This window comes from Condylura cristata, unplaced genomic scaffold (assembly GCF_000260355.1).
Source record: "Condylura cristata isolate star-nosed mole 26May11 unplaced genomic scaffold, ConCri1.0 scaffold00009, whole genome shotgun sequence".
NCBI lineage: Eukaryota > Metazoa > Chordata > Mammalia > Eulipotyphla > Talpidae > Condylura > Condylura cristata.
In genome coordinates, this window is record NW_004567110.1 from 13,498,327 (window position 1) to 13,513,096 (window position 14,770).

The following is a 14,770-nucleotide window of genomic DNA, read 5'->3' on the forward strand; positions in this document are numbered from 1 at the left end:
AAAAAAAAAAAAAAAAGCCTGATTATTTACCCTACATGGTGAAATCTTATTCCATAACCAAAGGGGCACACTGCTGCTATTTGCTCACTATCTTCTTTCATTCCTGCAAAGACACAGGCTGTGCGCCTTGACCCCCAAGGCACCCAAATCAACACTACTCTCTGAATCCTTCAGATGGAAAGAGATTAAGCCACCACATTTGCATAGCGGGAAAAACAAAGAAGTTCAAAAGACCTTGCTGATACATGAAAGATAAATTAGAGTTTAGGGGTTAGGGTCTATTAGATTGAACCTGATTTTCTTTCTGTCTTCTAGAGTTTTTTTTTTTTTTTTTTTTTTGGTTTTTCTTAGGTCCAGAAGATGAACATTGGATGGTGTCACTTAAATGTGGACTCTAGAGAAACCAAACAGAGTCTGACAAACTCAGACTGTAAGACTGACCCTTAAGGGACCTCCATGGTGGCACCATGGGGTGAGGCGCAGTGGTAGGAAGCTAGCCTAAACCAATTCAGCATGAGGTCGAATCCCTACCAGGGAGCTGACCTACATGGTAGGGCAGACCTCACCTGAACCGCCCGCTGCTCACCTTATCTGTATTTCAGTCAATCTTCCTGTTATGCTCCCTACTTTGTCTCTGGTAAACCCTCTCATCTCCCATACCTTTGGCCTGTACCATGGTTCTTGTATGCATAAATAAATAACTCTTTAAAAAAATAAAAAGAATGGAAGTACGAATGTCTCCCTAAACTATGGTTAAAACTTGGGTAGGGGGTCTCCCTGGTGGTGCAACAGGTTAAAACACTGCATTATAAAGCTCTCTGAAGCTGTAACAGGGTGGTAGGAAAAAGGGAAGTTCCAGGTTCCCTGCCCCACCCAGAAGGAGGGTGGAGCTGAGCAGAGAAAAAGGAGAGAAGAAAAGAGAATGAAGCAGGATGGAGGAGGAGACCTAAGGAAGGAACAGCAAGCTGGTGATGAAGAAAACGGGCTTGTTTCCTGACGCTGGATTGGTTCAGGCAGATGTGGGTGAGATACCTGTAGGGAGGTGACTATGGCAGTGTTTATATTGATTTTGATTTTGTTCTTTTGCTCCCAGATTTGTCTGGCCATTTCTGACCCTTTTCCATGGGTCCCGGCCAAAAGGTGTTTTAGTCTTGTGGCGGCTTTCAGGCCTTGCTCTGGGCCAATCCCTTTTGGGTTGACTTTTGCCCATGAGGGGATGGGTAACTTTAGGTGTTTGATTTAGAAATTCTATTCTTTGTGTTCTGTATTGTATATTTACTGTATTAAAGTCCCTTTTCATTGAAGTTTTATGTTTTGTCTTGTTGCGGTGGATGGCAGAACCCACTTAGAGCAGGCAGGATTTGGGGCTTCAGGGGTGCCCTATAACAAAGCCACTGCAGCACAAGTTCGATCCCTGGCCAGGGAGATGCCACATGGCATGGCAGATCTCTCCTGACCCACCTGCTGCTCCCCTCGGAAGTGTATTTCAATAGATCTTCCTGTTCTGCTCCCACTCTGTCTCTGAATCCTTTCACCCACCACACTTCAGGCCTGTACCCCAGTTCTGTAAGCATAAATAAATAAATCTTAAAAAAAAAAAAAAAAAACTCAGGTAGGATTATAAGAGCTTAAGGTGACATTTAGGGATGTGGTAGTAAGAACCCACATACATTGTTTTAAATTTTTATTTGCTTACAAAAGACCATGGAAATAGGTTTGCAAAAACGTATCTGCACATACATAGAAATCCCTGTAGATAAAGAGGACAAGCCTTGGAACACTGCTGGAAAGATTGTTCATCAAAATTAGATCTCTTTACATCAGAACCAGTGGAAAGTCATTCTTTTACATAATAAAACCCACTGAAACACTATTTTTTGAAATCACCAAACTTTGGTGATTTTTGACTTTGGAAAGGTTATGTTCTAATGCATATTTTTGGATACCTGTGAAGCCAGTTACAACTGATCTCAGAGTTGAACAGGTCAATTAAGCAAGAGGTAGTTTTTTCATACTCTCCCTTTTTCCTTTCAGCTAAGGTCTCAGGGATAAATGGCATTATCTTTAAATCTGTCTGAATTCCTGTTCTGCTAGGATGTCACTTCCCTCAAACACAATCATGTCTGTTGTTGGGATTTGAGCTCATCTAACACAGAAGAGATTCCAGCATTCAAATTATTTGCCAATGTTTCTTTGAGCTCTCAGGTCGGAAAAAACAAATCATGAGACATGTCTTTCAAACAACAAAGAGGAATCAATCCTATGGTGTGATAGGTTAAGGGGATTTTTTGGATGTAATTTTTGGTTAATAATTACTATAATATTAGCAATATCCAAGGAGGAGGTTTAGGCTGATGAAATGAGCTCCCTAAAGATCACATACAAACCAAATAATGACATTCTTCTTGAAAGTGATTCCTTAAGTGTCTTGCAGGTGGTCTTCCAGTTTCTTCTGAGGCCATCAGCTCTCGGGGCCCCACAGCGCCCTGGCCTCCAGCTCATCTTGGACAGGGGTGAATTCCGGCTGATCAGGATGGGGAGCTAGGGAGGAAGAGTGGGGATGGGGACTTGATAGGACCCAGGAACCATTGACAGATATTCTCCCCTTTTGTGGCCCCACAGAGACACAAACTTGGTGGTTAAACTGCAGAGATAAACTTGGCCAAGGTAGAAAGTCAGTAGCCCTAGGGGCTGCTTAGACCTTCCCCCGAGGTTCCAAATGGTTAGTTAAAGAAGAAAGGGACAAGCTACATTACCAAAATGTTAGAAAATTAGAATCGCAGCCAACTGCTTAAATATTATGTTTTATTTACAAAAGCCCCTAAAAACTCAGCAGAATTATGAAGGAAAAATACATTAAAAAAACTGATCTCATGTTAGAAGTCCATCATCAGGGACAGGCAGGAGGAAGGGGCTGACACTAGAAGGCGGGAGAGGAATGTGGCCAGGGAAAGAGATGTCCATCCAACTTCTGGGGGAACAGGTTAGTGGGGGAGGCATATTTAGGAACTGTATTATTGTGCCATCAGATAGGGGAGCTTGGGATACATTTTTGGCACACAGCCATTTATCTGTATCCAAGCTGATATGGACAGCTGGCTTCTAATTATAATTGACACGAGTGATTGGGATACGTTCCAGCGCTACCCTGTACATGTTCGGAGCAGGGAGGGCTAAAGGCAGTGGGCAGGGGGCAAGCAGTGAGGGAGGGAAGTGGAGGGTCCATTGTTAGGGGCGGGGCTGGGTGGTGGTCAACAGGGCAGTTGTGAATCCAGAGCCAATGTCCCAGGCCCAAGTAATCAGAGTGGAGGAGGCCACTTCAGTGCTGGTAATCATTGTAAGGAATCAGATCTTAAAAGGGATAAGGAGATTTGGGAGAAGGGGGAGGGAAGAGATGAACACAGAAAAATACATCAGCAAATCTCTGGCCAGTTCCTCTAGCAAATCAGGTTAACTTTCTCCTACCGCAGAAAATCTAATTTCATTGACTAGTACTTTCACCGACCCAAAGCAGTCTCTGAACCTCCCCTCTTGATGCTTCCAAGAAAATGTCTCATTGCACAGCCCATCAGCATGCAGACTGCAGATGTTTTAGGAAGCATAACGTTTTCAGAATCTCAGTCCAGTAGTTAGTAATGAGGCAGGGACAGGCTGGGCACACTGGTTTCTTCTTAAATGATCCCTGGTCACAGACAAGGGACACAATGTGACCTAAAGGAATCTAGAGGGAGTAGAAGGGTCCTCCTTATCAGGGGGAGAGTTCTAAGTTTGCGATTTCCCACCTTGCAGGTTATCATGGCCACATCACAATGGTTAATGTAGCACGAGGGGCCCAAGAGAAGGTCCCCCAGTGACCAAAGACAAGGTCAGAGGCCAAGTCAGTGTGACTGACCATTGGGGAGAGAGGAAAACTTATTAGAAGTGTGAATACTTTGCATTTCCTCTTCTGGTTTTTAAAAGGTAGCCTCTACCAGCACTGGAACTTTATAGATAGTGCCTCTGGATCATTTGAGATTCCAGCTCTCTCTCCTCCTAGAACTGGTCTATTTTTACTAGCACCCCCTCACCCAAGTGGCACTAACCATAGTAAAATAGCCCATGAGAGGCTGGCACTTACCGCCTACCCCATAGGCAGAACACGAAGAGGGGTCGCAGTATCCAGGCTGGCCAGAAGGGCCTTGTGGTCCAGGTACCCCCAGGTGACCTGGTGGGCCTCTTGGTCCAGGAGAGCCAGGGGGCCCAGGGCTTCCTGGCCGACTCTCCCCTGAAGGACCTAGGAAGCACCCACAAAAGAAGACAGTTAGTCTTTTACTAACTAACTTTTTTTAGGGTTAGTGTTGAGACCACCAAGTCGACGGACTCTTACAAGAACAACCTTGCACAGCTGGACCTCTAGGACAATCTGGCTCCTTCTACTCACTGAGTTCTTATTCCTAACTGGACAGAGAATCACTGAAATCACACGATCGCCTGAACATGCTTTCAGTCAGCTCATGAAACGCTTGCCTTTTACTCAAAGTAAATAGAAATTGTCAATCTTGTTTTCTCTAAGGAGCTTTTGTTTTCCAATGCAGCTCCTCACACACATACACACACACACACACACACACACATGCACACACAGATGACTACACTCAATCTCAACCTCGTCATAGGCTCCAGATTATTTTAATTGAAGCAAAATATTCTGAATCTGAAAGAAATTAAATTGAAGGAGTAAAATGAAAGGTTGGAAGTTGGACTCAATATACTAACCCAACATTTCTTTAGGTTAATTTATGGGACCTAAGAATGAAGATTTAGTGTAAAAGGGGAGATGGATTAAAATGGGTTTGGATTTAAGAAATACACCTTGTGTTTTTTGGTTTGTCTGTAGGCCTGGATTCCAACAGTGTTTAAAAGGCTTTTTTCAACTAGAAATGAAATTCTTCAATGAAAACAGAAACAAAAATTAGAAATGAGTATCCCTAATATTTGGAAAGTGCTGTAGCTGTCATATAGAACCACTTCTACTCAATAACATTCACCGACCAACCATTTTGGATAAGGCGTGTTGTTAGCAGAACAATTCAATACCATCTCTAACAGGAGTATTTACATACACTCAGAGGGAATCTATTGCATCAAGAATCTTTTCTAGAGTAGGTATTTTCCAAAATGAGATTTAGGTTGGAAAGAAAAATCTATGAAGCATTTGAATTGATGTGACTAAGACTGACATTATAAATATGTAATAGGATTACAAACTTATAATTCTAATATTGCATATGATCATTTGGAGGCCATTTGGAAAGCAGATAGGTTGTAGACAAAACTCAAAACTTACACCAAAACTATTAAGACAACCATGTTGGCAGAAACTGTTAGCACTCACCAGACACCCCTATGTTCGAGATTCCCAGTACCCCTTGGAGGTGTGTGACTAGGTCCAGTCACTGACATGTGAGTGGAGCTGACATATATCATTCTGCATTTTGTGAGCTGATGTGTCTCCTTTATCTTTTTCCTGGAGGTCTTTTGTTTCAAAGTGGCAAGCCAACTTAACCATATCAAACTATATGTAAGTGTGATCAACCCAGTACGCATTTAGGATTGATTTATTACTCCAGCCTAGCCTAACCTAGCCTAACTCATCCAACTATTGCAACCTCAGAACATGCTGTAACTTGAGGGATGTGTGCATTTGGAGGATCAGTACTAACAAACTGTTCCTGATAAGATAAGTTAGAAACACAGTCATATTCACTAGGGTGCAAGAGCAAGATCAAGTGACTGCAGATTTTGGATTCTACCCTCCTGTTAGATAAAGAGACTCACCTGCTGGTCCAGGGGGCCCCCTTGGGCCTTGGGTTCCAACACCAGGATTTCCTTTTTCCCCCTTGGCACCAGTAAGACCTGTTTAAGAAAAAAAGGAAAAGAAAAGAAAAGGAAAAGTTGTTTTTAAATAAAATCTGGGCAGTTCTATTTCTCTCCTTTTCACAAAGACTTTTGTGACTAAGACAATGATGTGAATGGGTTTGGTTTGTGGTTGTGATTACCACATAACCCCAAATGAACAGATGAATGAAGACATACATTCTTCCTGCCTATCTGCTTTCTCCTACTTCTAGCCTTTATTGACACTGTCCAATGAAGCCCTTTGTACCAAAAGAAAACCCACAACTTTGCACTGCCTTCAGTTACCATGTCTTTCTCGTCATTTCCTCTGTAATAATCCCCAGGCCCTTGCTCTTCACACACTGATATTTCTAGAGTAACAACAATTATTCTGTAGCATCTCCTTGCTATTTCCTCACTCGGATCCCGGCTTTTGGCAGGAATACCACCCAAGTGGAGCTTCGTGTCTGGCGGCACACGCTGATGGGTGTTCCCATAACCACTGATGTGCACTGGGGTTATTTGGTTAAGGAGGTCTCTACCAGATTTCTCCACTGCCATGTTGCCATCTTACCTCTGTGATTCAGAGTGGACCTCCTATGTCTAATTCCCAGGAGATAACCTAAATGTCTACTCCTGCGAAAACAGCTGTGCATCACGGGGTGTTTAAATTAAATCCTGACTCTGCTGAGTCGCACAGTCACATCTAGAAGGTGAGTGCAGTTTCTGGGCACATACGCTGGCTCTGCAGCTCTGCAAGTCTCTCTCTGCTCCCCACTGAAGGGGTCCAGCCTGCCAAGGTTGGCCTGTGTCTTTGCACGCACCAGGCCGTTGGACGTATGCAGTTGGCTCTCTATAAGTAGCACAATAGAAATCACAAGTGAGTATGTCTAACATTTTCCTTTTGATCCACCCTGAAATGTATCTGCAAAAGGCATGAATTATAATTAGGCAGCCGAGTTCTGAAGAGCATGAGTTTCCATTAAAAACTTGGAAGCTTCAGGAAAGCCTGTGTTTGATTTGGCTGCCTCAGTCTCATAAAAATCTAAACCTATTCATATTTCTTTTCCACCAAGCAGGCTTCATATTCCAAGTAATTCACCATGCTGTTAACAAACTATACATTTTCACAGGCAAAAACTAAAGGAACATATCCTCTGACACGTCTTCCTCCAGAAACTTCTATCACAAGATCTCTGGACAGGTGAGAGCATGCAGTATGGAGGTGCCGCCAGACTGAGGGGTCACATCCCAGAAGGTCTCTGGTGTCTGTGTGTCATCCGAAACAATGCTTTGCAGTAGCAGAATGCGGAACTGCATCTTTGTGTAATCGCACTTACAGAGAAATGATGTGTGAATTGGCAAAGCACTGAAGTGAGAATAACCAATTTGATAAGCCGCAGGCATGCAAGCAATTTACAATTTTTACAACACATATTCACTGGAGGCAAATCAGAACACAACAAGTAAGACTTCCACCCTTGAAAATAATCACTTTTATTATTTTCTAATTTTTAAAGAGAAAGGAGGCTGCCCATGGAGTATGGCCCCTCAACTTTTTGGTGTGTCGCCTCTTGGGGTGAAGCTGGCCTCTTATAAAAACTCTCTGCTGAGGTTGTTGAGGCCACCACTGATGTGCTTTCCCAACACACATGCCTATTACACATCACCTAGGTGGTGTTTTCTGAGCTCACATTAGACAACCACAGGCCCTCCCTGGTGGCACAACTGGTAATAGTACAGCACTATGAAGCTATCCACAGCCACTATAGCATGAGTTTGATACCCGGCCAGGGAGCTGACCCACATGGCACAGCAGACCTCTTCTGTCTCACCCGCTGCTCCCCTCAACTGTGTATTTCAGTAGATCCATCTATTTGCTCCCACTCTGTCTCTGGTAAATCCTCTCACCACCACCCCAGCACCTCTGGCCTGTACCCCAGTTATTGTTTGCATAAATGAATAAATCTCTAAAAAGAAAAAACCCATCTCAGAGGGAGCAGGCAGGTCACTGACCACCCAGCCTGGAGGAAGACAGACTCTTCTGGAAGTTTATAAGGAAGACTGGACTTCTCAGAAGTAGCTTTGGGTGTTTTCTAAATCTCATCTGGGTTTAAAAAGTGTATCCTTTGCTCAGGTGAGCCAGCCTTTTGTGTGGATGGCTAATGCTAATCAAGTTGTTCACACAGAGTCTCACCCTGGGTATCTCTACTGGGTATTGCCCATTAGCCACAGTTTCAGCTAATCGGGTAGTAGTCAGAGCTGGTGTTTTCAATTGGTGGTAGGTGTTGGTGGTATGTGTGAAAGACTCTGTCTCATGTACATGTGGGAATTTAGTAGAAACAGCCTCTTCTTTAGTTAGAAATGAAGTCCCTTACTCCACAGGGAATCACTGATTTTCAAAGAGTTTGAACACAATAACATTTGCCCATGACGAACACCAGACTGCTCCAGATTAAATTCTGAGGGTGACTCAGAAGCCTCCTGTGGTCTGACTGTGCCCAAGACATCACATAGCAATGTAGCTTCTCAAGCTCATCTACTAGCAGAAGGCCCAGGAGATGAGTCTGAATAGGAATCTGGGCATAAGAGCCAAAAAAGTATTCTCGGGAATGATCCCTTGATGAGAATCTCCCCACTTTTCCCTCTCTTCTGCATAAAGAAAGCAAAAGGAGGGAAAGATTGGGGAGCAGAAGCTCTGGTTATTTTAATCTTCTAACTGTACAGAGAAAAAGAAGTAAATCATGACATTACTTGAAATACAAGTCAGAGGAATATTCCAGCTTCCCAAAATGCTTCAAGTAAAAAAGAGAAAAATTGTATAAATACTATTATATATTAGAAAGAAATTTTAGATTTTTTTTATCCTCGGAATTATGATCCAAGTACAACTTATTAATTCTTGGCCATGTATTTGTTTATAGTTTCCAGACTCAGGGATGTTCATGGTCATGACAATTATACTTGGCTAGAAGCTCTTTTTTGGGGGGATGAAAATGTCATGATAAAAATCAAGATATAAGTACCTAAGATAAGGAGTGACATTAAAGGCTTCGCTTAGAGACCTCAAATCTCTAAAAGTAGATGTGGGTATGATCTTGATAAGCCTTTTTGGCCCTGATGAAAAGGAGGGAAGTCAACTAGATAGAGTTGACTATGCAGAGAAGTCCTAAAACTTCAGCCTGTGATTGTCCATGACCTGATCAAGGGCAGGGAAGCTGAGCATAGAGCTTCTCTTCATGGACAAAATGCAGTCATCACCCCTAGCAAAGCCTCTTCTCATACACCTCTTTTATAAGGACTGGGGAGGGGGGTTCCCTGGTGGTCTACGCATTAAGTCTCAGCACTATCACTGCTAAGACGTGAGTTCCATGCCCAGCCAGGGAGCTGACCCACATGGCACAGCAGACCTGTCCTGACCCACCAGCTGTTCCCCTCAGCAGTGTATTTCAGTCAACCTGCCTGTTCTAATCCCCACTCTGTCTCTGGTGAATCCTCTCACCCCCTGCACCTCTGGCCTAGACTCCTGCTCTTCTACACAAAAATAAATAAATAAATTTCAAAGGCATCTTGTAAGAACCCAGGATGAAGCCACTTGGTGCTTATACGGGGTGACCAGTGTTTAACGCCCACATCCTTTCTACAAACTCCTGACATCCTTGTGTGCATGACATAGTCCCTCCTTCTGAAACACTTCTCACAGTGACTTTCTCCATCAATCCCAACTTATCTCAAAACACAACTTGAAACTTTTCTATAACTAAAATAATGGCTTCAAGGGGACAAGGATTATTGATATTCATCATGGCTGTATCCCCAACATGTTCTATGATGTGTTCCACGTAGTTGGAATTAACAGCTCTCCAGTGAGTGAACAGCGTGCTTTCCTGCCACACTATCTGTGCCTCTTTTGGCACCTACCCTATGCATTCTTGTTCTCAAGTTCCTCACCTGGATCTAGGGTCCTGTTGACTTTGAACATCATGACTTATTTGTCACTCAAGTGTCAGACCTAAGCAGAGTCTTCAGGGAGTAGGTGGCTCAGTAAACACAGGCAGATTCACCGAGTGAACAGCTCTTTAAGCAAGTGGGACCTTTGATGGATCAACAACAAAGTTGCTTAGGCTGGAACATCTCTTTTACGTTTCCATGTCTGATTTATGTGAACAACAGTTCTAGTAAGTTCTTTATGGGGAAAAATATCAACTACTAGAGGAATATAACTGACTGAGTTATTTTAATATTTAAACTTATGTCATTGTTTAAAAGTAAGCACAATTGATATAAAGAAGATTTAGTTTAACCCAAATATGATTTAGCTAAGATTCAAACAGCCTTAATCTTCTTTGGCGCTACCAAAAATGTATAGGGTAATCAGAAAAAAAGTATTTTCTATTCTTCATTTACTCCTTCACATTTTGTTTGAAAAAAATTTTCTTAATGAACCATTATTTTTAGAGCAGTTATAGGTTCACAGCAAAACTGAATGGGAAGCACAGATTTCCCTTAGACCTTCTGCCAATATACATGTATAGTTTCCCCTGTTCCCTTCTTATCAATAACCCCACTTGGTGTATCTATGCCTAGCTCATTCCTTATGGGTCACATAAGAAACCATTTCAAGGGTACCTGATTCTCCCATGCCTAACCTTCCTCATCTAACACTGACCCTCCCCTCAGTCCTTTCTTTGACTGGTATCCTAAGGTTAAGGTCTGTTGTCATCTTATTCCCAGTATACACTAGGCAATAAAAAATATCTGTATGGACAGATACAGGCAGAGGAATGAAATAAAGTTTGATCACAAACTTTAATGAATCAACTAATAGGGCTAGGTGGTGTATCAGTTATGCCCTTTAATTCCCTGACTACATTTAAAATGCTAGCTGTTTTACATGTTTACACTCATTTAACCTTTAAAAGGACCAAGAGCGTAGGAACGACTATTAACTCTAACAGAAGGTGACAATACCAAGAAGTTAAGCCATTTGCCCGCCCTAGTAAGGAACAGAGCCAAGCTTTTCAACTCCAGACCTAAGCGCTTAATCAAGTCACTTCCAGCCTTTCTTTCCCAAGTTGAACGTGTAGGCTGCATCTGTTGTGTTGTTTGCTGTAACCATGGCTTTCTGAACGGCCCGCCAAGCCATTAATCAGTCTGCACATTTTCTCTGGCTGCACACACAAGAAATCGGTCCTCAGGTTATCACTGTTCCTCAGCTTACTTCCCTGGGTTTGCACACTTGTCCTCTGCTATGAATAGGTGCTGGGCTGCTCTTCAGAGGACTTATCCTCCTCACACAGACAACACACGTCCACAAGCTGGCCTTTGCTGGTCTGTTTCCTATTTTCTTTGTCCTGCTGTCCTCTGAGCAGAGAGATGACTTGACTCTTTGCCCAGCTCCTTTCCCCCACTCACCACCCTCTCCTCTGCCACACACACACCAAGCTCCAAGCTGGTCTCATGACCATGGAGGATGGCCCCACCCTCTTGATCCCAGACGTTCTGAGCAGCCCCCAGGATTTATGCCCAGAAGATATGCAGGGTCTGGGTAATGCTTTTATTGTAATTGTACCAAAAAGTCACAGAAACTGTGAGACAAGCCTTCAACTGTGTTTATTATATTGTCTGTTGCCTGGGAAATGCTGGCAATGAATTGCAAGTATAATCTGTTTTTATTTAAATATATATTTGAATACCTACTAGGTGCAAGATACTGGACTAAGTACCTCACTACAAGATGGCAGGTTATATAGACTCAATTCAATTATATTTTTTTAATCTACTTTTCCAGGCTCTGCTATTTAGTCTGTAGGCTTAGTATCAACATGTAGGGTTCAAAGGGGCTTTCGTTGGAAAGTGGCCAAGATTGGAAAATACATGTTTTTTTTTTTAATATGTAAAAACCATTGCTAAGGCTCTCTCTTCCTAAAGACTTTTTCATGAAGTAACACGCCATCAACCAAACATGCATTAATTAGTATTCAGCCAGGGAAAGACCAACTACTTGAGATCTTTCCAGGCACACGGAATTTAATTCAGCACTTGGTTACATGGGTGATAGAAGGGTAAGAAGCTAGTGGCCTCCCTGGTGGTGTTGATGTTGTCTAAGCACTACCATTTTAGTGGTTTGAATTTAATCCCTGGCCAGCGAGCTGACACAGACCTCTCCTGTCTCACCTGCTGCTTCCCTCAGCAGTGTATTTCAGTAGATACACCTGTTTGGATCCCTACTCTGTCTCTGATGAATCCGTTCACCCCTCTACTTCTGGCCTACACCCCAGTTTTTCTATGAAACAATAAATAAAATGAAATATTTTCTTTTTTTTTTTTTTAAGGGTGAGAAGCCAAATGAAAATGAGGAGGCCCATAAAGCAGCCACAGCAGGAATTACTAGTATTCCCTGGGAGTGCAGGGTCAATGTACTGACTAGAACCCAGAGTCTGGAGTCTTCTGATAGGATCTGATAGAACCAGAAGGGGTTTGTCCAATAGATAAAGGTGCCACTGGGGATTGTAGCAACAATTGGAGTCCTAGAGTAGGCAAAGGTCTGAATGAGAGAAATAATCTCCTGACTTATCTCCTCTTCAAACTTCGCCTAGCTTCCTCCATTGGCTGAATCTGCCCAGAATGCAAGGGAAAGGTGACACACAGCTGAAAGACGGAGACAGACACTGTGCAAGCAAATTACCTAACCCAGTTCCAGTATCAGGCACTGAAAATTTAAGAGTCGCAAGCACCTTTCCTGCCTGTAACAGATCACCAAGCACAGGGAAACCAAGCAGCCAGATGCAGCATGAGAAAAGCAAATAGTAAGAGCATAGAACTGAGTTATCTCTAGGGAGTAACAGAGGCTTTTCAATATGGCTGACCCTTGTGAAGCCTTGAAGAGCAGACACTAGTCTTGTGAAGAAGGATCAGGTGGAAGCTCATGAGTAAAGGTAAGTGGGTAAGATGGATCAGAATATGCTGGGGGAACTCCAAGTGGGTTGATTTTTATTTTTTGTTGTTGTTTTTGTTTTATGACTTTGGCAATTGTAGGTTGGAGAACAATGGAAAACGAGGTCAGGTCACGTGAACAGTGCCTCAGACTAGGACTTGGGTAGACCCCTCATCGGCACAGAACTCTTTAAGTACTTTCTACCTCAGTTTTTGTTTGTCAACTCATACTCTCTTCCTATTTAATTTTTGTTTGCTTAATGGAAGCAGCATTGCATTATAATATTATATAAAGAGAATTTCAACATGTTTATACAAATCTGGATCTTTCCCTTGTTGGGTGCTGCAGAGAAATACGGTCAGTAAGGCTGGTTGGAGTCCTGTAGAGATCAACTCCACCAACCAGCAATAGGCAAGTCGTATAGGAAAACAAGTTGAAGCAGAAAATAGGTGTGCACAGTGGTCAAGGGAACCCACTACTCAGACCAAGGTCAGCACAATGGGTACATATTGCTCCAGGTTTTCTATTAGTGACAGATAATAGCGGTGAGGTAGGTCTTTTCATCTTTTAGTCACAGACGTTGAAACTGGACAGGCTTAGATTTGACCAGCGAGGAAAATGAAGATTGTGAGGCACAGGGATGGGTGGTCAAGGCGGGTGGACTTGAGTTGAAAAGGGAGGAGAGAGAAAGAAGTGATGACATGTTGAGCTCAATAATGGACATTGACCTCTGTAGCTTTTTGTCGGCTGATGTTCCCAGGAATGGGCACCAGGAATTCTGGCTTCTTATGACATAGTTTTGTCACTGACACTATGACCTTACAGGTACATAGTACGACCAGACCAAATGCCAACCGAGCACTTTCGGCACCAAAATTTTGATTGATCACTCTTAAATATCATGATATTGTTTCTAGCACTGGGTGTTAAGAAAATACTAAATAATTCAGTATTAGCAAAAAAAATGAGCCAATTTCTGTGACTTTAGAAATGAACATTTTAGGTTCAGCATGAATATCCAGCCAGTTCATGATACTAAGGTCAGAGCTTGATCTGTTCTTCATTCTTTATAGAACTAAAAAAAAAATTATATGAAGCTCTCCACTCTTAGAAAAAAGAGAATTGTATCAGGACATTGGGATAAAGCCAGGGTCTGCAGAGTTTAAAACAAAATGTGTTATGACTAAGAGTTCTTCAAAATAACCATGAAGGATCCATTACTAAGAGAAATATTTCTTATACCCAGGATCCTCCTCATGATTTTTTGTATTAGCAGTGCTCAGAAAAGTCCACTGTTTTCTATACTTCTATCATAATTTACTGTCAAAGTTACCAATGTTTGGAAAGAATTGATTAATCTGTATTTGCTATGTATGTTTTCAGCTCCACAAATGCATTTGGGTGTGTTTCTTATACTTATTGCTGTAAAGTCATAAAAAATGGCTTATTATAACTAATATAAACAACATCAGTGTTACTATCTTCAATGAATAAAAACAATGAGACAGACAAAAATTTGGACATTGAGATGGCCAACTTGCTTTTTTATATGCATTTCCTACCCAGCATAACTAAAACAGTTATTAAAAACCTAACCCTGCTATTCTGGTTAAATTATTTAATATTCAGTTGAAGGAAATGTTGACATTGTTAACTTGGCAGAAATTGGCTGTTACAAGATGTTCTGGAATCGCTGTTCTATAGCCTCATGGACTTCTGCTTTTATCAAGGCTCTAGTGCGAATGAGAAATGGCAGCCCCCAAGCTAGCCAAGTGCTATTCAACACCATAAATCACTCTGATTCATGAAACAACTATTATATTTCAGGCATTATGAGGAATAAATGGAAAATACCTATTAAATGTGGTCTTTGGGGAGCATGATGCCTCATTGTTGATCAAATTAGCATAGGTGAAATCATTAAATGACAATTCAGAAAGTATATCCTACCTGGGT

At 42.2% G+C, this 14,770-nt stretch overlaps 1 protein-coding gene across 3 annotated transcripts in view; it reads right to left on the bottom strand.

Annotated features, from left to right (window-relative positions):
- Nucleotides 1–1,686: 1,686 nt before the first annotated feature.
- Nucleotides 1,687–14,770, bottom strand: part of COL14A1 (collagen, type XIV, alpha 1) — a 154,082-nt gene continuing 140,998 nt past the window's right edge. For 2 of the 3 annotated variants that reach the window (XM_012723034.1, XM_012723033.1), the window contains exons 46-48: nt 5,818–5,895; nt 4,118–4,273; nt 1,687–2,541 (exon numbers count right to left, since the gene is read on the bottom strand). In XM_012723034.1, coding sequence (XP_012578488.1) covers nt 2,462–2,541; nt 4,118–4,273; nt 5,818–5,895 — 314 coding nt within the window. In that variant the 3' untranslated portion in view covers nt 1,687–2,461. The other variant, XM_012723035.1, reaches the window with a different exon arrangement.